The sequence below is a fragment of the Pristiophorus japonicus genome, chromosome 6 (assembly GCF_044704955.1).
Source record: "Pristiophorus japonicus isolate sPriJap1 chromosome 6, sPriJap1.hap1, whole genome shotgun sequence".
Classification (NCBI taxonomy): Eukaryota; Metazoa; Chordata; class Chondrichthyes; family Pristiophoridae; genus Pristiophorus; species Pristiophorus japonicus.
Window position 1 is genome coordinate 157692017 of NC_091982.1, and position 24478 is coordinate 157716494.

General features: G+C 46.9%; 1 protein-coding gene across 9 annotated transcripts in view; it reads left to right on the forward strand.

Moving 5' to 3' along the window:
- Window positions 1–24478, forward strand: part of yeats2 (YEATS domain containing 2) — a 317137-nt gene that overhangs the window by 56598 nt on the left and 236061 nt on the right. For 7 of the 9 annotated variants that reach the window (XM_070883319.1, XM_070883313.1, XM_070883310.1 and 4 more), the window contains exons 13-14: window positions 158–255; window positions 7668–7775. In XM_070883319.1, coding sequence (XP_070739420.1) covers window positions 158–255; window positions 7668–7775 — 206 coding nt within the window. The remainder of the gene's footprint in view (window positions 1–157; window positions 256–7667; window positions 7776–24478) is intronic. The other 2 variants (XM_070883312.1, XM_070883315.1) reach the window with 2 other exon arrangements.

The following is a 24478-nucleotide window of genomic DNA, read 5'->3' on the forward strand; positions in this document are numbered from 1 at the left end:
AAACAAAATCTCGACTCGCAGTTTGTCCAGTAGTTTTTCCAAATGCAGGGCGATTTCATAGAATCATAGAAATTTGCAGCATGGGAGGAGGCCATTTCGGCACATCGTGTCCGCGCCGGCCGACAAAGATTTATTTATCTCTGTGTTTTGTTTGAAGCAGGGAGCCCCACGGCCAAGCAGACGGGCATTTCACATGGTGCGCGTTCACCCATCCCCAAAATCCATGGCAGCAGCTTCATCGCAACCACCGTGAAGGTAAGGGTCTTCCTGCCCCGTTGAAGCTGGCTTTGTTACAGAGCGGGGGTACGTTTCATCACCCTGTAGGGTGTTCGTTTTCCACTCTACTTTGATTCAAAGACCTCAAAAATTACAGGAAGGACCCCACGTAATGCAAAGTTTAAGCTTAACCCTAACTGCTAGTTTTATTACACAAAAAACAACTAAAAATGACAGAACAAGACTTCTGAGAGATTGATCGAAGACATACAATCGCCCGTCCAGCCAGTTACTGCTGTTGTCGATTGTAGGCTCATGGTTGTTGTTCCTTGACCTGCTGTTCCTCACTGATGTTCTCTCCTTCTCGTTCTGCTTGTTGATCGTAGTCTTCCTTGTTCTGAGCTGTTGTTCCCAGCTCTTACATATATATCCATTTTATGAATACATCTCCTGTTGGACTGTTTTTCCGGTAATGCATCTGGATCAGTCTCGATGGCTGTGATGATGGGTTTGGATGGCCACAATTTGCACATGGAGTTGACGGGGCAAAAGATAACTCCTTATCTTTTGTACCCCGTTATCCAGAAATGCACACCTTGTGGGATCCTTTGTTGTCCTGGGTTTTCGCAGACTTGTAGTTTCCATAGGGAACTTGTTTTCCCCTCTGGCCAATTAATCCAGGGGCTAGTCTGCTTGATTGATTGTATCAATCCCGTTGTCTCGATGTTAATCGGGTCTCGCTCCTGACCGCAGAAATTGCATTAATCAGTGACGAGTCACCACCTGCCCCAGGCTGGCGTCCTTTTCTCCCACCCAAGCAGTCCTAAAGGTTTCTTTTGAACCATTTTAGTCTGTGGCCTCTTGCTGTGCCTCAATCGTGAAAATGTGTAAACCTTTCAACCTTGTGCCATTCTGGATCTTCTCTCTCACTGACGAATGGCACGGGTGGTGTAGGGTACGGGCAGCTCCGAGAGCCATTTATTTCACCACGCTGGAAATCAGCGCTTCACTGGACTGACCTGGACACCGGAGCTGGGAAAGGTTGGCACTGTCCAGAGAGCAGAGCAAGAATCCTGGTCATTCCAGCCTGTGGGAAAAACTTAATTCTGGTCCCTTCCAGAGTTACACAGCCAGGACGTGCTTTAAATTATGAATGGTTTTGATAAAGTAAATAAGGGGGAGAAACTGTTTTCACTGACAGGAGGGTTGGTAACCAGAGGATGCAGATTTAAGATAATTGACAAAAGAACCAGAGGGAAGATGAGGATATTTTTATGCACTGTCTGAAAGGGTGGTGGAAGCAGATTCAGCAGTAGCTTGAGAAGGAAAGATTTGCAGGGCCTTGGGGAAAGGACAGGGGAGGTGACTGATTGCATTGATCTTTCAAAGAGACAGCACAGGCATGATCCTGTGCACTGTACTGGAGATGTCTGTATACAGGTTAGAAAGGCACAGGAGAACGCTGTCTGTACATTACTGGAGATTCCTGTCCTGCACACAATAGATGGGGCAGCGTGTGCAGGTCACGGATTGTTAACAGGTTTATTGGGTATGAAGTGAATAGTGACAGTGTCGTGACTTCCGGATTTCGGCCAGTAAGATGAAGCCACTTGCCACGCACCCACCGAGCTTTTCGAGTAATCAACAGGTCCAGGGGGAGCAGAGGGAGAATGTGGTGCGAGTGTAAAGGGGGTGGGGTTGGAAGAACGTGATCCATCTTAATATCTGGATCATGTTCTCATTCTCATCCCCCCCTTTACACAAGGATCACGTTCTTCCCCCGTCTCCACTGTGCTCTCCCTCTTTAACCCCTCCCGAGTTCCTGACCCTCCCTCCCCCCCCACCCCCTCCGATTCCTTCTCTCTCACTCCAATTCCTTCTCTCTCCCTTCGATTACCTCTCTCGCTCTCTCCCTCAGATTCTCTCCCTCCGATTCTCTATCCTCTCTCTCTTCCCCTCTCTCCTCCGTCATGCCACCCTCCGATTCCCTCTCTCTCTTTCCCTCTCTCTCTCCTACTCCCTCCCTCTGATTCCCTCTCTCTCTCTCTTTCCCCCCCCACATCCTCCAATTCCCTCTCTCCCCTCCCCTCCAATTCCCTCTCTCTCTCTCCCCCTCCCTCCCTCTGATTCCCTCTCTCTCCCTCTCCCCTCTCTTTCTCTCTCTCTCTCTCTCTCTCTCTCTCTCTCTCTCTCCCCCCCATCCCCTCTCTGCCCCCTCCCTCTGATTCCCTCTCTCTCCCCCCTCCCTCCCATTCCCTCTCTCTCCTTCTCCCCACTCCCCTCTCTCTCTGCGACTGTGGGGTACTGCGCCTGTGGAGTACTGCGCCTGCGCGGCCTCAGTGACAAAACGCATGTTGCCCAAGGGATCGGTGCGTGTGCGCAAAAAGGGGCGGAGCCGACCACCTGCATCTGCAGAAGGACACAGAAATGTTTGTGCAGGTTATCACTTTGTATTCCAGCCCAGTGCGGCCCAAACTATTTAAATGAGCTATACTGAACAAAAACAGACGGGTTCAGCAAAGGTCAGAGAAAGAAAGAATTTGCATTTATAAAATGCCTTTCTAATCCTCAGAGCATCCCAAACTCATTCACAACCAATGAATTACTTTTGGTGTGCCGTCGGGTAAGCAAATGTGGTAGGGTATTTGAGTGTGCGGGACAGCACACCTGAGCCTCAAATATACATAATCAAGACTCCTGTCTCCAGTCACTACCCAGGGCCCGCTGCTGGAAAGTATGTGTGCAAATGTTCGGCGAGAACAGGAACGGGCTCTGAGTACTGACTGGGGACAGGAGTCTTGACTAATGTTCCACTGCCGAATCCTGAGAACGAACGAAAGCACTTGCATTTATATATAGCTCTTTTCACAACCTCGGGACGTCCCAAAGCCCTTCACAACCAATGAAGTACTTTGAAGTGTAGTCACTATTTTAAAGTAGGAAACGTAGCAGCTATTTACGCACAGCAAGTTCCCACATACAGCGATGAGAGAAACGACCAGATAAAATGTTTTTGTGATGTTGGCTGATAGATGTTGAAAGAAAGAAAGAAAGAACAAACTTGCATTTATATAGCGCCTTTTACAACCTCTGGACATCCCAAAGCTCTTTACAGCCAATAAAGTACTTTTGAAGTGCAGTCAATGTTGTAATGTGGGAATGTTATTCAGCACACTGGGAGAACTCCGATTCTTCTTTTCAAATACAGTCACCACCACTTAAAACATCCACATTTATAACATGCGGTCCCTTATTGGACGTGTTTATATGGACAGGGGCGGAGTCCAATGAACAGTGGTACGCATGTGTGGGGAGGCAGCGTCCAAAGCTTGCAGGCGCAGAAGGACGCTCAAAAAAACTAGTGCAAATAATCACTCTCCCTTATTTCAGCCAAACCTGATAACCGTTGACCATTTGCATTAACATCAATTTCAAAGTTGCCAGTTATTGCGCGTTAATTGCTCCATTTATTCCGGGGAGAAACAGCTGTGTTTACGCACCAGTGCGCACCTCATTGCGCTGAAATCAATGGCAAATGGCAAATGGCAAAAGCAAAATACTGCAGATGCTGGACATCTGAACTAAAAAGAGAGAATGCTGGGACCACCGAGCAGGTCAGGCATGGCCCAAGGGGAGAGAAACATGAGGTAATGCTTCAGGTTAATGACCTTTTCGTCAAAACAATATCAGTAATAGTACCTGGTCAGGGTGCACGGAATGTAATAAAAGAGTCTATTGAGGCAGGCTCCACTCCCCTCAGGCTATGACAGCTTTGATGAGTGAGAAACATAATACAGTTTGCAGTCAGTTGTGCTTAAACAATGTTCACTTTACATTGAAACGACAAGACAGGTGGTTGATAGCAAATTGTGGATTTTATCATAGCAGTAACTGACCTACATCGGTTCCCGATCGGGCAGCACTTTGATTAAAAAATTCTCATCCTTTTGTTCAAATCTCTCCGTGGCCTCGCCTCTTCCTCTCTGGAACCTGTCCTACAATGTTCCGCCAACTCTGCGCTCTTTCAATTCTGGCTTCTTGCACAACCTGATTTCCATTACCCCACCATTGGCGGCCATGCCTTCAGCTGTCTGGGCTCTTAGCTCTTGAATTCCCTCCCTAACCCTCTCCACCTCTCTATCTCTCTTCTTTTAGGCCACTCCTTAAAACCTACCCCCTTGACCTATCCTAGTATCTCTATATGTGGCTTGATGTCAAATTTTGTTTGATAACTCTCCTGTGCAGCGCCTTGGGATATTTTTACTACATTAAAGGCGCTATATAAACACGTTGATGTTGTTACCCAGCAATTGTAATTTTAGTTCCAAAATATATTTCATGCCTTTTTTCAAATAACCGTCTGAACCGAATCTTTGTTCAGACAGGAACAGCAACATCTACAATGTCTTAAAAGTGGACAAAGAGTAAGGCAGATAAAACCCATGTAATTCATGGTTTAAAAGAAGAAATGCATTGACCCAGCAGCCCATCAGCTCAAAAGGTCAAAGCACTTCACACACAGCGAAATTACAGTACTTGAAATTCTCAAAATTAACGCGACTGGGTAATATTGACCATCGTGTATGGCGGGCAAATCGTGTTCGTGTTCAGTGCCATGAGATCTTTTACATCCACCTAAGAGGGCAGACAGGCCCTCGGTTTAACGTCTCCTCTGAAAGATGGGCACGTTACGGCAGTGCAGCACTCCCTCAGTACTGCACTCAAGTGACAGCCTAGATTTAATGCTCAACTCAAGGAACGGGGCTTGAACCCACGACCTTCTGACAGAGGCGAGAATAGCATGACTGAGCCAAAGCTGACACTGGAGATGCTGAGGCCAATTGTAATGTCCCAACCACCATCCCAGCCCTGATCTGCTGACTCAGCACAAACTGGGTCTGAAACCTGGGACCTATTGATTGGATAAACTCATGTAGTGATCGGGGGAACCTGAAGAAGAGATTTGGAAGCTACAGGGGCACTGATTCTTAGATGTGACGTGGGAATGGTGTACTGCTTTGGTGGGCAACCCTAGGTTACTTTTGTTACTGGTGAAGACCCACTTTTTACCTTAGAATGCAGCTGGGCTGGGGAACAAATAACCTTTTAGACTTTTTTAACACCATTCTTTCACCACTTGCACCAAGACAACATTTCTTGGCTGATACAGCCGGCAGCTAACCCCTTCTCCACCAATAGCCAGTGCAACTCTTCAATTTGCTGCTGGGAAGCTACGTGTGATTTTGATGGATATGCTTCAGGTGGGAAACAGGTTGTCTCTACAGAGTATAGCACAGGAACATAATTTGTAGGAAAAGTCCTCAAGTCTCATGTTCTCTATCAAATTTCCTGCTAAAAAAATGGTTCCTAAATTGTTATTAACTTCTTTTTAACCATTCTCTCTGCTTTGAATATTTTTATATAAACAAAAGTATACAAAGCATCATCAGTGCCTGAGGGAGCACATCCAGTCATTAATTGTGATACTGACTGTATCTCTACTGATGTTAATCCAGCTCCTTCACGCTGTCACTCAGTAACCCCTCCCCCAGCACCCTGTGTTACTCGCTGTATCTCGACTGATAATCCAGCTCCCTCACACTGTCACTCAGTAACCCCTCTCTCCCAGCACCCTGTGTTACTGACTATCGCGACTGATGTTAATCCAGCTCCCTCACACTGTCACTCAGTAACCCTTCTCCCCCAGCACCCTGTGTTACTCACTGTATCTCTATTGACGTTAATCCAGCTCCCTCACACTGTCACTCTAACCCCTCCCCCAGCACCCTGTGTTACTGACTGTATCTCTACTGGTGTTAATCCCGCTCCCTCACACTGGCAGTGACAGAGTCCGAGACATGGAGCAAGATAATGAAAGAAAGACTTGCATTTATATAGCGCCTTTCATGACCACCTGCCATCTCAAAGCATTTTACAGCTATTGAAGTACTTTTGGAGGGATGAGGATTGTAAATTGGTGGTGTTGAAGGACCAGGAGACAGCGAGCACACACGTGATGGGTGAGTGGGATCTGGTGCGGGGGGAGAACATGGGCTGTTGGATGACCTGAAGTTTACAGAGGGCGGAGGATGGGAGGCCAGCCAAAGAGCACTGGAATAGTTGAGTCTGGAAGTGATAAGGCACAACATAAAAGTGTCCCTGTGGCTATGGGTTCCATCAGTTAAAGAGCCAGGATGTTTATGCACGGCCCAGAAATTCCTCTGGGGTTCTTCCCGCAGGCCAAATGCCTCCCGGCCGGAGAATTTTAACGAAAGTACCTGGTGGTCTGGGAGGCGCCCTGGATTCCAATGGAGAGGCCTTCTCCTCCTGCACTGCGAGGCGCACTCATGTCCAGAGGGTTCCCACACAGAAGATGCAGTCACGTGTGACTGCTCAGCCAATCAGGTACGTATTTCACAGATTCCCATTAATAGCACTGAGACTCGCGTATCTACGAGTTCTCAGTGTTATTAATGGGAACAAAACCAAACACACAAAACAATAAAAAATAAAACTGACCACACATATTTAAAATTAATTGAAATTAAAGTTATTATGTCTTATAAAAATAAAATATTTTCCCAATTTTTAAAAAAGTTTTTTTAATTATAGTTAAAAATAAGCTTACTATAGTGGGGAAGGTTTTTAACAATAAACTATGTGTTTATAATTTAATTTAATTGTGTTTTTGTATGTTTTAAAACACTTGCGCCTGTAAAAGTAAGCTATGCGTCTGCTTTTATCAGGCGCAAGATTTTTGAGGACATTTGCCGGGCAAGATATAGGTAAATCCCGCAACCTTGCCCATACAAATGTCCTCGCTCCCGATCTGGCTACGATCTGGTCAGCTCCAGTTTGACAGATCAGAAAAGCCAGTTTTCAGCGCATGCGCATTGCACCTGGACAACCGGCTTTTCCGATGCCTTCCCGAGTCCGTAGAAACTTCGTACGGACCCGGGACATCGGAATTTCTACCCTATTATATAATCTTTTTTCTAAATTCTGCAACCTGTACTTTGAAGTTTGGCTTTTTCTCCTCATGATTGTACTGTACATACAGTGACCTGACCCTGCTATTTCGGTTGGATAAAAATCATTATTTAGATGAAAATTGTCATCTTGACCTAAAATGACATTGCAGAGCTAGTGGACACAGTGCCATTCTCAGACTGCTTGATTTACTTTCTCTTGGGTTACATTTCCATTGTTGCCTCTCATAGGCCTGGAGTCTGTCTTCCCACGGTCTCCGGTGCCAGCGGATGTGGTATGGGCACTGTTTGAATGTAATTCTGGTGCTCCTGGGTCTGAAGGGACTTGCCCCCTCCGCCCCGGTCCAGCACTGTGGAAGCCCCTTGTCTATACTGAATCCGAGCAGTGCAGGATGAAGGATCAGATGTTCTCAGTGACAGGTCTGTAGATTGACACTGCATCTCTTGTGCTTTTCTTTTTAGCAGGAAGATGCACTTTTTGCAGCCATGCCCCCTCTGTGCCCCATTGGAAGCCATGCCAAGGTCCAGAGCCCTAAACCTGTGACTGGGGGCCTCGGTGCCTTCACCAAGGTAAGAGATGGGAATCACCTGCTTCAGATAACTTTTACTGAAGGTGTCGGGCCCTATGATTAAAATCCTGCTTTCACTTTCACAGATCTTGTTAATGTGGATATCAGTCCTGTGAGTGCGATGGTCCGAGAGACTGTGTGTGCTTTTCAGTTAACCTGAATTGTTTCAGCATGGCCCCCCGTGCTGTGCTCTGGTGGTGTAACAGGTGATTCCTCGCATGATGATATCCTGTACCTGGGTTTCCCACAGCAAGGGGGAAAATCTCATCCCAGGCCTCATTCAGGGCAAGGCTTAGCCCCACAGGTGAGGCCGCATGGCCTAGTCCCATGCTACACTTGGCCCAGACCCAGGCCACACTCAACCTAGGCCCAGGCCCGGCCACACTCGTCCCAGGTCACAATTACCACAGCTCCAGGCCCAAGCCAATGTCCCAGGGTCCAATCACAACTGTCACTGGCAGAGACCTTGGTGAATATTATGTGCACGGCCAAGGAGACCAAAAGAGAAAAGGAGAGCTCTTTTTCTTAAAATGTCCTCAGTAGGAAGTGTGTAATAGTGAGATTAGTGGGACAAGAACAAACACTCACTGGATGATGATCAGTAACCAGAATGTGGATTTTTATGAACTTTGGCTGGTTTCCAAATATATATTGATTCAACATGTAACTGGTTCAGGGATGTGTATCAGTTGTTTATAGCCAAGAAAATAATTAATGTTCCCTGTTAGGGTAAAATGATGTCTGGCACATGATCCCTGACCATCTTTTCCCTGACTCCCTCAGTACTGCACAAGTGTTGGCCTGGATTTTGTGCTCAAGGCACTGGAATGGGACTTGAGCCCACAACCTTCTGACTTGGGAGTGCTACCACTGAGCCACGGCTGACATGTGAAGGTGGTGTTACATGGTCTTTCCCCTATTCCTTGAGGAATTCATGAATCGCTGGCTTAGACGAACAAATAAGTTGCTTTGTCGACAAGAATACTTGCTTTGCTATGAGGTGTTTTGTTGTTTGTCAATAGAACTATACAAAGGGGTCATTTTAATTCAGAGGTCGTCCATGAACTACTTTCCTGGTTTATGCTATCTGAAATTCTTGCTTAAATTGTAGCCAGATGTTACTCATTCAATGGTACCACCCAGTTTTTAGGACCCTGGGGATATCAATTGACCAATCAGTCTCCAAGGTCCCACTGCACAGAGTGGCAATTATTTTAAATCTGTGAACCCTGAATGCCTCATGTAAACAAAATGGGGGGGGGTGGGGGTGGGGCGGAGCAGAGTGGTCAGACTGGGGGCGGAGCAGACACTGGGAGGGGTCAGACACTGGGTGGGGTCAGACATTGGGGGCGGAGCAGACACTGGGAGGGGTCAGACACTGGGAGGGGTCAGTCACTGGGGGAGGTCAAACACTGGGGGCGGAGCAGACACTGGAAGAGGTCAGACACTGGGTGGGGTCAGACACTGGGTGGGGTCAGACACTGGGGGAGGTCAGACACTGGGTGGGGTCAGACACTGGGTGGGGTCAGACACTTGGGAGGGGTCAGTCACTGGGAGGGGTCAGTCACTGGGAGGGGTCAGTCACTGGGAGGGGTCAGACACTGGGGGAGGTCAGACACTGGGAGGGGTCAAACTCCCTTCTGAATATATCTAACGAACTGGCCTCAACAACTTTCTGTGGTAGAGAATTCCACAGGTTAACCACTCTCTGAGTAAAGAAATTTCTCCTCATCTCGGTCCTGAATGGCTTACCCCTTATTCTTAGATTGTGACCCCTGGTTCTGGACTTCCCCAACATCGGGAACATTCTTCCTGCATCTAACCCGATCAATCCCGTCAGAATTTTATGTTTTTATGAGATCCCCTCTCATTCTTCTAAACTCCAGTGGATACAAGCCCAGTTGATCCAGTCTTTCCTCATATGTCAGTCCTGCCATCCCTGGAATCAGTCTGGTGAACTTTCGCTGCACTCCCTCAATAGCAAGAATGTCCTTCCTCAGATTAGGAGACCAAAACTAAACACAATACTCCAGGTGTGGCCTCACCAATGCCCTGTACAACTGCAGTAAGACTTCCCTGCTCCCATACATAAATCCTCTAGCTATGAAGGTCAACATGCCATTTACCACCTTCACCGCCTGCTGTATCTGCATGCCAAACTTCAATGACTGATGTACCATGACACCCAGGTCTCGTTGCACCACCCCTTTTCCTAATCTGTCACCATTCAGATAATATTCTATCTTCCTGTTTTTACCCTCAAAGTGGATAACCTCATATTTATCCACATTATACTGCATCTGCCATGCATTTGCCCACTCACCTAACCTGTCCAAGTCACCCTGCAGCCTCTTAGCATCCTCCTCACAGCTCACACCGCCACCCAGCTTAGTGTCATCTGCAAACTTGGAGATATTACATTCAATTCCTTCATCTAAATCATTGATGTATATTGTAAATAGCTGGGGTCCCAGCACTGAACCCTGTGGCACCTCACTGGTCACTGCCTGCCATTCTGAAATGGACCCGTTAATTCCGACTGTAAAATTGGTTGCTGACGTGGATCTTTATTTACCACCCCGTACCTATGCTTTGCTCTGTCATGTACTGAAGAGCAGGCTTGTCAAGGCAGACCAGGAAAGAAGTGGCTTGTTGAAGTGGAGTGTTTGACATTTTGCTGGAAACCAAAACAGATGCTGGAGATCTAAAACAAACCTTGTAGAAACTCTCAGTGATCAGGGCAGCGTGTGTGGGGAGAACAGAGCAGCTCATGCTTCATCAGAACTGGAAGTTATTACAGATTGACAGAATTTTAAACAGGAAAAGATAAAAAGAAAAAGTAGGGTAGAACATAGAAACACGTGTCTGTACACTGACACGCACACAGGCACACGCACACATACTGATGTGCAGTCAAGTTTAAAAACTGACTACCCTGGAGCAGGAGGGCAGTTACAGGCGCACCTCCTGCTGTGTGTGACCCTCTTTGGCTCACGTTGTCTTGTGGTTCAAATATGGAAAAATACCTTTCATTGCAGCGACAGTAACAAACTAATTAACAGTGGTAGCTGTTCGGGAAACTTGGAACCACTTCCTCATCTCTCTTGACGAATCTACCCACACCTTTTAACACCTGTACAGGCAAGTATCTCTAATTGGCACGGCTGTCTATGTCTGTGCCTGGTCTGGTTCTGCTCCGCCCAGTTCCCTGTCCTGGAGGCAGCTGTTACTCTGCTTGACATGGTGAATAAATCCAGGGAGTCGATTTTCCTGTCCATCTCATCCCACCTGCACAGGGTCTCCACCCCGTTTGTTTAACAACTTCATTTAACAGCAACTTGCACTTATTAAGTATCTTTAACATAGTAAAACATCCCAAGGTGCTTTACAGGACCATTATCAGACAAAATTTGACACCAAGTCACATCATGAGATATTAGGACAGGTGACCAGAAGTTTGATCAAATAGGTCGCTTTTAAGAGACGTCTTAAAGGAGGATAGAGCGATGGAGAGGTTTAGTGAGAGAATCCCAGAGCTTAGGGCCTTGGCAGCTGAAGGTACGGCTGCCAATGATGGAGCGATTAAAATCAGGGATTGGCAAGAGGCTAGAATTGGAGCAACGCAACATCTTGGAGGGCTGGAGGAGATTACAGAGAGAGAGAGGAACGAGGCCATGGCCTTTGAATGCAAAGATGAGTATTTTAAAATCGAGGCATTGCCGGACCAGGGGTCAATGTAGGTCAGTGAGCACAGGGGTGATGGGTGAACAGGACTTAGTGCGAGTTAGGACACGGGTCAGCGAGCACAGGGGTGATGGGTGAATGGGACCTGGTGCGAGTTAGGACAGGGGTGATGGGTGAACAGGACTTAGTGCGAGTTAGGACACGGGTCAGCGAGCACAGGGGTGATGGGTGAACGGGACCTGGTGCGAGTTAGGACACGGGTCAGCGAGCACAGGGGTGATGGGTGAACAGGACTTAGTGCAAGTTAGGACACGGGTCAGCGAGCACAGGGGTGATGGGTGAACGGGACCTGGTGCGAGTTAGGACAGGGGTGATGGGTGAATGGTGCGAGTTAGGATGTGGGCAGCAGTATTTTGGATGAACTCAAGCTTACGGAGGGTGGGAGATGGGTGGCTCTCCAGGAGAGCATTGGAATAGTGTTTATCTAGAGGTAACAAAGCCACGGATGAAGGTTTCAGCAGCAGATAGGCTCAGGCATCATTTAAGATATTCAAGTGATGCCGTAATGAAGTCACAACACCTTCCTGGATTTCTCATTCCGGCTTCTAGCCCAAGACAGACCAAGGTGACAATCGTGCCTAGAATGGGTGTTCAGGTTTCTGGGGGATGAGCTGCAAGCAAAGGTTCATCTAAAGGGCAAAGTAAGCAGATTTCATGAATTACCTTAAGGCTGTTTCTGTGTCAAATTTGCCTGCTGCCACTTGGGCCTTTGTGAACCCGGGTGGTAGTCGCTTTGTCACTCCTTTTCACCCCTACAGCGCCATCAGTGCAACAGATGGGTTCCCAATGGAAATGGCTGTATTGCTAAGCCTTTTGGAGGGAGGTAATGAAGACCAGTGTCTGACTGCTCCCAGTGACTGACAGCTTCCAGGCCGTGACAGAGGTGTTCCATGCCAAGCCACTGGGGGGCGGCGGTGGGGGGAAATGGCCTCGCAAACACACATCTACAGACAGAAATCCACCTGCCTCTGTTTGGCAGAGGCCTCCATATCACATTGGGTAGCTGGCACAGTGACCAACCAACCGTCATGCCGGACCGTTCTTCAGATTCACTGCAATCACAGTTTATCATTCTTTCAGTGGTGGTGCATGAATGAAGGCATGCCAGGGTTGATCAGCTGCCAACAGAGTCTGATTATCCCCATTTATAGAAACATAGAAAATAGGTGCAGGAGTAGGCCATTCGGCCCTTCGAGCCTGCACCACCATTCAATGAGTTCATGGCTGAACATGCAACTTCAGTACCCCATTCCTGCTTTCTTGCCATACCCCTTGATTCCCCTAGTAGTAAGGACTACATCTAACTCCTTTTTGAATATATTTAGTGAATTGGCCTCAACAACTTTCTGTGGTAGAGAATTCCACAGGTTCACCACTCTCTGGGTGAAGAAGTTTCTCCTCATCTCGGTCCTAAATGGCTTACCCCTTATTCTTTGGCTGTGACCAGCCTCAAGCCATATCAGCAGGCATTGTGGCCTGTACTTGGTAACGGCTGTGGGGTGAGCAGGGAACTGACCCGATACAGAGCTGCACAACCTGCCACAGGGACACCTACAGTTAGCATTGCAGCATAGGAGCCGCTCCCCTCAGTGACGGCAACAGTCCGGTGCGGCCTCCAACGTGCCTCCACCCCCTTTCAGGCAGAGTCAGCTGTGGCTCACTAGGTAGCCCTTTTGCCTCTGAGCCAGAAGATTGTGGGTTCAAGTCCCACTCCAGAGACCTGAGCACAAAATCCAGGCTAACACTTAGCAGTGCAGTGCTGAGGGAGTGTTACGCTGTCCCATCTGTTCCCTCAGGTGGATGTAAAAGATCTCAAGGCGCTATTTTGAAGAAGAGCAGGGGAGTTCTCCCCAGTGTCCTGGCCAATATTTATCACTCAACCAACACCGAAAGCAGATTATATGGTCATTATCACCTTGCTGTTTGTGGGAGCTTGCTTTGCACAGATTTTACTGCTGCATTTCCTGCATTACAACAGTGAATGCACTTCAAAAGTATTGTACTGGCTGTAAAGCACTTTGTGAAAGGCGCTATATAAATGCAAGTCTTTTTCTTTGTTAACCTATTGGAGATGGTGTCATAGGGTGGCCAATGGGACTATCCTTGTAACCACTCATGCAGCACTACTCCACCAGCAGGCGTCAGATAGAGCGCTAGGCTGCTCGGTCACTCGTCAGGGGCTTCTGGCTTCTGTCAAAGCAACAATCCGATACCCTCCCAAGCCTGCCCAGATCAACAGATTTTGGTTAGGTCAGGGTGTCAAGGGCTGTGAGTTGAAGGTGGGTGAATGGGATCGAGGTACGGATCAGTCGTGATCCAATTGATCGACGGAACAGGCTCGAGGGGCTGAACGGCCGACTCCTGGTTACCCTTGTCCGGTGTTGCGAGATGAGGGGGCTATTGAGGACCCCTGATGCCCACTGTCTGTGTGCGACCCTTTTCTGGGGCAGCCGCCAGGTGGAAGCTGGGGGCAGCCATTTTGATTTCGATTCCGTGTCAGTGACGTACCATTTTAAGCACTCCCTCCTCCTCCAGGCGGGAGCTGCCCACCCAAGACCCGGGGGGCGGGGGGGGGGGTATGCCGCAGGAATTGTGCACCAAATGCAAAGGGGCCAGAGACACAGCACCATGGGTTCGTGTTGTATTTACCCTCGGTTAGTGCCCCAGGACCGAGTGCTCCTGGGGCATTTGGGCAGAAGAAAATCGGCCCTATGTCATACGGGGTGGGAGCTTCCATTCTTTTTCAAACTTGCTGAAGTGTTGGGTTGCATTCTAAGTGCTCCTCCTATACCTCCCGTCTCGGATGAGTGAAGACCCGCTTGAAATTTGACTGGGAATAGTGGAGGCGGGGCTAAGCCAGACATTGTGCGAAGGCTGTAACCGTCTCCAGTATTTATGTTCAAGCTTCAAATTTTGCTGATCGCTCATTTAAACGCTTGGATAATGCCGAGTACTCAATAGTTAAAAGCAGTACAAACATACTGGGTGTTGAGAATTTCTGACCTCGCTATGCCCTTGCCCTTGCATGAGGCTGACCCCAGCCCTCCACTGCTGCACAGTAACTTATCAATAAAACAGTCATCCCATTCACATAACAGCTGCCCAGAATTAATTGATGCCACCCACTTGCCTTTTGTGGTTGGCCTCTGTGTTGACTGGATTGTTTGAGCTGGGGATTGAATGTGTATGCTGTAATAGAAGCCTGATTTTCTGCCTGTGCCCACTTGATGCTGCAGTGCAGAACTGACTGGGGGAGAGAACGATACGATCAATGGCAGGGCAGTAGTGCGAGGGACAGGAGGTGCTGTGGTGTTCGGGGTGACTGCCCATCACCCATGTGCTCGCTGACCTACATTGGCACCCGGTCCGGCAAAGCCTCAATTTTAAAATGCTCCTCCTTGTTTTCAAATCCCTCCATGGCCTCGCCCCTCCCTAACTCTGTAACCTCCTCCAGCCCCACAACCGTTCGAGATCTCTATGCTCCACCAGTTCTGGCCTCTTCCGCATCCCCGATTTTCATCGCTGCACGATCAGAGGCCGTGCCTTCAGCTGCCTAGGTCCTAAGTTCTGGAATTACGTCCCTAAACCTGTCGGCCTCTCTATCACCCCTCCTATAAATTGCACCTTAAAACCTACCTCTTTGATCAAGCTTTTGGTCACCTGTCCTAATATTTCTTTATGTGGCTCAGTGTCAGATTTTGTCTGGTAAGGCTCCTATGAAGTGCCTACATTAAAGACGCTATAGCAATGCATGTTGTTGTTGGATGGGAGTGCAGTGTTGTTTGAGATAGTGGAACCCTCACTGTGGCATGGTGTGTGGCTGGATGGGAGTCCAGTGGTTCTTGGGGTGACTGGATGGGTTGCATTGGTGCTTGAGATGGCTGAATGGGTTGCAGTGGTGTTCAGGGTGGTGAGTTGCTCTGGGCACTGCAGTGGTTTTGAGAGAAAATAAAAACAAGGAATACACAACAGGTCTGTCAGCATTTGTACCAAAAGAAAAGAGGTTCATGTTTCAAATCTGGGCCTTTTCACAGAACTCAGTAGGAGGCTTCAGTCATTAGTAAAACACTGCACATTCTTCAGCAAACCTGATATTCTGGTTCCTCAGCCTTAGTGAACTGTAACCATTGAAAAACAACTTTGCCCTTCACACAATGTGGCCAATTTTAACCAGCCGAAATCATCAGTAACAGCCTCAGAATGGGGTCGGTAAATGTACCACCCCATCAACCCCAACAATCCCCCCCGCTGCCACTTTCACAGGGCCCTACCACAGGGCAGCTGAAACACTTGCCTGTTTCAGGCAATTGGCCCTTTATAAGATACAAATCGAAGGTCGAGGTCCCATGATGTACATAGTTCAACATTTAGGATAAACCTCATTGGAGTGATGACCATGCAATGGTGATAGAGAGCAGAGCCGAGGGAGTGTTGCATTGCCGAAGGGGCCGTCCTTGGGATAAAACATTTAAAACGGAGGCCGAACTGAACTCTTCCTGTAGATGCTAAAGATCCTGCGGCACTATTCAGAGAAATTGGAAATGTTCTCCGGTCTCTCGGCTAACATTCATCATTCAACCAGCAGCGCAAGAACAGATTTATTTGTCATTCAACTCCTGGCTGTGTGTGTGAGCTGTTCCTGCCTCATTTGCCCATTTAGCAACAATCACTGCAATTTAAAATGAAATCTTCGTGTGACACACTTTTAAGAGGCTCCAATGTGATACGGCACACTATAAATGTGTGTACTTAACTAGCTTCCTCTTAAATGCATCATCTTACTGAGCGTCGTTCACAGGGGCCGGGTGCTCTTCAGTACCTCACCTAAGTGGCCACGTGAGTCTGGATAGTGAGTGTCAGTGAGTGGGTTGCCCAACAACAGCATCATCATCATCATAAGCAACCCCTTGAAACGAGGATGACGTGCTGCCACACCAAAAAGGGATGAGTTCAGAGGTGTTTCAATGAAGGACCTAATATTCCAGGTCCCGAACTACATCCTGAAGGGTGGAAGATGCCTGTGCGTGGATTTTTTTAACATGTGGTTGCACACCAGCCATCTCACAGGTTGACAAAGCTAGGTCTTGGTCCAGTGGCAATGATTAATCAAGACGACTGGAGACTAGCTCTGCTGCACCGACCTAGTGCGCACACATATCGCAGTGTGGGCTGGCCCATGCTGCCCCTGGGCCCTCGTCTCTTTTGGGCCCAAACTCACGCCTCTCCTGGGCCCCGATCACATCCCTCTATGAACTCTTGCTACTCCTTCGCCCTGACCTCGTCGCTCCTTCGCCCTGACCTCACAGCTCCTGCTCCCCGACCTCACTGCTCCTCCGCCCCGACCTCACTGCTCCTCCTCCCCGACCTCGCCGCTCCTGCTGTACCTGCCAATCGTATGATAGTGGAGCCTGAATCTCTCCTTACCAAACATCTATGTGCGCACTTTCAATGAAGGTGCACTTTCAAGCAAGAAGTACTTGTTGGTGCTCAGGACTGGGAATAATGGCTGCTCTTTCTCCTCCCTAGACCCAGTGGCCAGTTGCAGTGCTGCTCTCGTTGATATCAGCTACAGACTGGGCATTGAGCCTGGAACCTTCTTGCCTGTGTGTCTTTAGCACCATATTGGGCTGAGGCATTTACGCACAAAGACACGAGAGGAAAGCTTTAGTTACTGAGGACTAAGAGGTACAACACACCTGTGTATAGAAGTGAGCGGTGTGCATAGCGAAGCAGTGGCACACTTGGATCTCAGAGTCCTGAGTCATTCTGAACTTCAGCGACAACTCAACAGCTCTGATGTAAACAGACTGCACCTTAAATAACCCTCTCAAGAACTGTCATTATAACAATGTGTAGGCGTGCTGACTGTCTCGGTGCCATCCAGTTTCTGGTTCGAAGAGCTGTCGGTTTGGCTCAGCTGCTGCCATCTCTCCTCTGAGTCAAGAGATTGAGGCTTTAAGTCCCTCAGCACATAATGCAGTCCTGATTTCTGTCACTTCAGAGCGCTTCCAAAACAACGGGGCACGGTCTTAAAATTCGAGCCAGGCCATTTCAGAGTGATATGAGAAAGCACTTTTTCACACAGGGGGTAGTGCAAATCTTGAACTCTCTTCCCACAATAGGCTGGGGATGCTGGGACAATTGGAATTTTCAAGACTGCGATCAGTAAGATGCTTGTTCGGTAAGGGTATCAAGGGATAGGAATCAAAGGGGGTAAATGGAGTTGAGGTACAGATCAGCAGTGATCCGATTGAATGGTGGACATATGCTCGAGGGGCTGAATTGCCTCCTGTGTTTCTATGTACACACTGACACACCTGTGTAAAGACAGTGAAGAAAGAACTTGCATTTATATAGCGCCTGTCATTACCTCAGGACATCCCAATTCAGTATTTTTTTGAAGTAGTCATTGTTGTAATGTAGGAAATGCAGCAGCCAATTTGCACAAAGCAAGCTCCCACAAACAGCAATGAGATAAATGACCAGATCATTTGTTTTAGTGATGCTGATTGAGGGACAAGTATTGGCCCCAGGACACGGGGGAAGAGTTCCCTTGCTCATCTTTGAAATGCATCCACCTGAGAAGGCAGGCGGGCCCCGGTTTATCATCAGAAGGACACACCTCTGACAGTGCAGCACTCCCTCAGTACTGCACTGGAGTGTCTGCCTGGAGTATATGATCAAATCTCTGGAGTGGGGCTTGAACCCACGACTTTCTAACTCAGACGCAAGAGCACTCCCTCTGAACCAAGCTGACACTTTCACGCCTGACGAGGTGAAGTATAAGATAGGGTGGCAGACACATTGGTTAGAATTCCTGTCGGGATTCCCTGTACCCCGCTGTAACCTCGGTGTACGATCCAGAGAAACGGCAATAAGCTGTAGTATTTGCGCGCTTTTCTCCAGGATTCCCACCGATGTTACGGCGGGAGATTGGGGACCTCCCACGGAAAATTACTGATCTCTTAATGTGTTCGAGCAAAGACTGATCTCCCTTTGTAGATGAGCAGGAGATCTGACACTTCGAGGGTTAACATGCGTGTTTATATTTTGAAAACAAGTCAGAATGGAAGCCACGTGGCGGCTGCTGTACAGCCGGAAGTGTGAGAGCTCCATCTTGTGGTGGGGTTTAGTAGCACTGGGCGCACCACATCATGGAAAGCCACTCTGATAAACACAAAGCTTTGAGTTTATCGCCCTCGGCGAGTAGTAACATTACATCAATGATGGGCCATTACTTCGCCTGGGCAAGTTTGTTTACTTTTTGTTTCTATAGGAAGTACTTTCCCATTATGGTTTCCTCCCCCCCCTCCACCAGTACCAATTTCATAGGGATTCTCACTCTCCACATCAAGTTTTATGTTACATCGAACTATCCAATTCACTAACCTGCCTAAGTCCTCCTGAAGTCACTTACAGTTTTCATGGTTAACACATTCTCTATTTTTCTGTTGTCTGCATATTTTGATATTGCCCCCTATAATCTCGGCCAGAATGTTTATATATTTTTTAATAAGAACAACAATGGTCCTAACACTGACCCCTGGGAGAAAAACAGTGTTTATATCCCTCTAATCTGATAACCATGCACCAACCACCAATTTTGTTTTTTCTCCTTCATCCAAGTTCCTGCCCATGGTGCAGCACTTCCTTTAATACTGTGTGCCTTCATTTTATCAACAAGCTTCCTATGCAACACTTTTGTCAGTGGCCTTTTGAAACTCTATATTGTTCCATGGGCCGCAATCCCAGCGATCACACCAAACTCGCGCCTTTCGGCCCCCTGAACCTTTGTGCAATGACCAGGTGGGTACTTCATTTTTTGGCCATATCTCCTGTACCTGCCTGTCACATGTGGCAAGAAAATCCATCTGCCCACTTTCGGGGGGTGAGGGGGGGGGGGGGTGTGGGGGTAGGGGATGCCCAGCACCCCCCCCTCCCCCCTGCCCCCGGCCCCACCCCAACTCTGCGTTATGAAAGGCAAACCCATACTAAGCCGACTGGGTACTCCCGGAATCGGCAAGGGCCTGGTGTAACCGGGATCCTCCCATTTACGGTGGTTTTATGGGACTCCTGCCGGGGTTTACAACAGAGGTCCGGCAGAATTCCAGAGGAAATTCAGGGCCAACAATCACTGTATTTCATTATGAATGAATTCCGGTATTTCTTCAAAGAAAGCTCTTACATTTGTCAGACAAAGTTGCCTTTTTATAAATCCAAGCTGGCTGTCCTTAATCGAACCGTGACTTTCTAGGTGAGTATTAAATTGATTGCGTAATATGGCCTATAGCAGCTTACCCACCACCGAGTTAGGCTCACTGGTCTATAGTTTCTCCCTTCCACAACTTGCGAATGCAATGCTGTTTGAAAGATTATGGCCAGAACCTCGGCTATTTTCTCTTTGATTTTCTTTGGCATTCTACGACACATGCCGTCAGAACCTCGTTTTTCCCGTTTGAGCTCCACCACTCGTTCAGTACTGCTTCCTGACTGACAGTTCAGTCTGAATGGCCAACTTCGTCTTCTTGTGCCCTTTCATTCCCAGCACCACACTCTTCAGTGAAAATCAAGGCAAAGGGCTTATCTAGTATCTCCCACATTCCTTCATCCACCGGAAAATTTCTTTTTTTTAATTTCTAAATTGTCCCATTCCATTCTATAATTCTTCATTTTCACTTTTTTTGCTTCTAAATTTTCTCCTCTTGGTTTGATTTTCTTTTGTGTTACAGGTACTAGCCCTAGATTTGCCAAATGGCTCTTATTTAAGTTTAATCTTTATTTTTACTTCTGTGTTCAGCCAAGGAACTCCAGCTTTTGCTGCACTTTCACTCCTGGTGGGATTAAGTCCAATGTTGTACCCTCGCCTTCTCCAATTTGAAGGTTCCCTGTGGTTTTCTTATTTCCAATTTTTCTTTGCTGTTTATCTGGGCCAGGTCTGTTTTGTTGTCCTTGGGATGTGAGCAAGGCTAGATTTATTGCCCATTCTTGGTTGCAGAAGTGTCAGCCGTGGCTCAGTGGGTAGCACCCTCTCCTCTGAGTCAGAAGGTTATGGGTTTAAGTCCCACGGCAGAGACTTGAGCACAAAAATCTAGGAGTTATCCCTGGTGTCCTTGTCAATATTTATCCCTCAATCAGCATCACATCAACAGACTATCTGGTCATGTCACATTGCTCTTTGTGGGAGTTTGCTGTGCGCAAATTGGCTACTACGTTTCCGACATTACAGCAGTGACTACACATTTAAAAAAAAAGTATTTCATTGGCTGTGAAGTGTTTTGGGATGTCAGGTAGCCGTGAAAGGCGCTAGGGAAATGCAAGTCTTTCAAGATGACGCTGGGGCTTCTCTTTGAACTGCTGCAGGCTTTATCTTTGTCCCCTCTTTCAATTTTGTTATCAAACCTAATTATGCTATTGTCGTTGTTTCCAAGATTTTTCCCCACCCTTACATTACCTAATTGCTCCACTTCATTCCATAGATGTTCCCCAAACCTTTGGTGAGGGGCGGGGGGAGGGTATAGCTCATACAGAGCAGTGCTGTGACTTAATACAGGAACACATTAATAAACTTGCAGAATGGGCATGTCATTGGCAAATGAACTTCAATATAGGTAAGTGTGAGGTGGTACATTTTGGTAGGAAAAAAAAGGAGGCCACATAATCCTTGGAAAATAAGTGTCTAAATGTGGCAGAGGAGCAGAGGGATCCTTGGGGGACAGATACACAAATCGCTAAAAGTAGCAACGCAGGTTAATAAGGCATACAAAAAGCAAACAAAGTACTGGGGTTCATTTCTAGAGGGATAGAATTGAAAAGCAGAGAAGTTATGTTAAACTTGTATAGAACCTGGGTTAGACCACACTTGGAGTACTGTAAACAGTCGGACTCCATATAATAAAACAGATATAGAGGCACTGCAGAGGTGCAAAAAGATTTGCTGGGATGGTACCAGAACTAAGTTCATACCCATCAGGTAAAATTGAACAGGCTGGGTCTAGACTAGCGAATACTGAGGGGTGACCTCATAGTGGTCTTTAAGATTATGGAAGGGCTTGATAGGGTTGACTTAGAGAAGATGTTTCCACTTGTGGGGAGACCAGAACAAAGCCCCATAAATATAAGATAGTCATTAATAAATCCAATAGGGAATTCTTTACCCAGAGAGTGGTGAGAATGTGGAATTCCCTACCACAGGGAGTGGTTGAGGCAAAAGCATAGATGCATTTAAGGGGAAGCTGGATAAACACATGAGGGAAAAAGAAATAGAGGATATGTTGATGGGGTTAGGTAATGAAGGGTGGGAGGAGGCTCGTGTGGAGCATAAACACCGGCATGGACCTATTGGGCCGAATGGCTGGTTTCTGTGCTGTAAATTCTATGTACTATGTAATCCTTACATTATCTACTTATTCTACTTTATTGCCTACATGTCCCCCTATGCTTACATTATCTACTGACCCCACAATCTCCTAGATCCAGATCCAGCACTGCCTCTTTCCATATTGAACTAAAAACCTACTGATCTAGAACGCACTTTGTAGAAACCTCCTCTCTTCTTTGCCACATATATTATTCTCATCTCAGTCTATCTCATCCCGGCGCGAGCCTGAAGCAGCTGCAGGGAGATTTAAACATCAGCGTCTCTCTGACAACGGAGGCAGCTCGAGCCTGGAGCAACTGTAGGGAGATTTAAACATCAGCGTTTCCCTTACAATGGAGGCAGCTCAAGCCTGGAGCAGCTGGAGGGAGATTTAAACAATGGCGACTCCCTAACAACGGAGGCAGCGTGATCTTGGAGCAGCTGGAGGGAGATTTAAACATCAGTGTCTCCCTGACAACGGAGGCAGCTCGAGCCTGGAGCTACTACAGGTCCTGTCAAGAGGATAAAATTAGAAATAAAATGTAATAAAATGATGACATCACAAGGATGGAGGACAGTGATTGGTTCTTCCAGATTAATTGAATCACTGGACAGAGAATGAATCTTAAAGACAGCTAATAACTGATTCAATTGCAGATTTTCTAATTTTAACTTAATTTATAATTATGGTATATATTATTTAATTTTGTTTAATTATACTTAATCTTTATTATACTGATTTTACTATTGTATACTCCTTATTGTATTATTTACAATGTAATTTGAATTTTGTTTTTAGTTTTTTCACCTGTCTCTATCTGCATGCGTATTTTGGCAGCTGCTTCGGACCCGAGCCTTTAACCTCTTTTTACACTTCCTTCTCCAGCTTTTTCTCTCTTTCCCTCAATGGTCACTATCCAACGTATTGTAAAATTGTTGTGAAGCACCTCGGGACGTTTTACTACTTTAAAGCGCTATATAAATAAAAGTTATTATTATCTTTGGATAACTAAAGTCACCTGTTAGTATGGCCCTAATGTTGCTGTAGTTTTCTTTTAATTTGTCTACATACCTCTTTTTCCCTGTTGTGCATATACCCAGAAATAACAGCAGTTGGCAGTCGTGGAGGGTTTCTTGGGACTTTTTGTTTGTTATCAGATTTGTTCCATTTCTAACTCTTGGTCTCCAGAGCTGCCAGATTCTCAGCCAATTTGCACAGCAAGGTCCCACAAACAGCAATGTGATAATGACCAGATAATCTATTTTGGTGATGATGGTTGAGGGATAAATATTGGCCAGGACACCGACCAATCTTCTTCGATATAGTGCTATGGGATCTTTTACGTTCACCTGAGAGAACAGGCGGGGCCGCGATTGAATGTCTCATCCGAAAGACGGCACCTTCGACAGTCTCTGGAGTGGGGCTTGAAACCACAACCTTCTGACTCAGAGGCGAGAGTGCTACCAACTGAACCATAACTGACATGTTATTGGATTGTGTTAATTGTTTTGGTGGAACAGTGAGTAGTTACTAGCTTATCCTTTAACAATGGGACAATAGGGGGTGTGCACCTCCGTAATGCATACTCATTAGAAAATTATTTTTATTATTTACTAATGGGAGGTGTGAACTTACTATTCCAAAATCTGTTCACATCTCTCACCCTTTTCCCTTTTCCCTTCACATATACAGTGGCATGCCTGGTTTGCGCTGTTTACTTTGGTCATTTTTCTCAGCTCCACTATTTCCGTATTTTTCTGGTGCCTTCTGTTTAAAATAAAATATTAAAAAATTGGAGCAAACATTTGAACTTCACTCACTGCACTAGCCTGGGCATTTCAGTCCTAACACACAGGCATGGGCCAGGTGTCAGCCTTGGCTCAGTGGGAACACTCTTGCCACTGAGTCAGAAGGTTGTGCTTTCAAATCCCAATCCAGAGACCTGAGCACACAATCTAGGCTGGTACTTCAGTGGAGCATTGAGTGCTGCACTGCTGGAGGTGCTGTCGTTTGGATGAGATGTTGAACCGAGGCCCCATCTGTTCAGGCAGATGTCAGCAGTTCCATGCCAATATTTGAAGCGCAGGGACTTCTCCCAGTGTCCCAGCCAACACTCATCTGTAACTAAGACGACCGAAAACAAAATATCGTGTTGTTTATCTCATTATTGTTTGTGGGACCTTGCTGTACGCAAATCGGCTGCTGCATTTGCCGAAACAATGACAGTGACTACACTTCATAAGTGATTCATTGGTTGTGGAGCACTTGGGGACATTCTGAGGATGTAAAAGGTGCTATATAAATGCAATTTTTTATGTTGCTTTAACCAGTAGTCATGAACAGTTGAGCTACAGGAGTTGAATTGCTTGTGCAGTATGAATTATATTGAGCAATACAGTCTTCTCTCAACACTTACTATCTGTGCATTGGACACGCTGAGAGGGGTGATATAACTGATGTTGGGTGGATGAGAAGGTGAGGGAATACATTGACCTAAAATTGACATATCTGGAAAACAGGCAGACTTTATTGGAAGCTTATTTGTATTAGTTAAGACAGGCGCCTCACCTTCTGTTGCTGAGAGCAATGCATTTAAATAGAG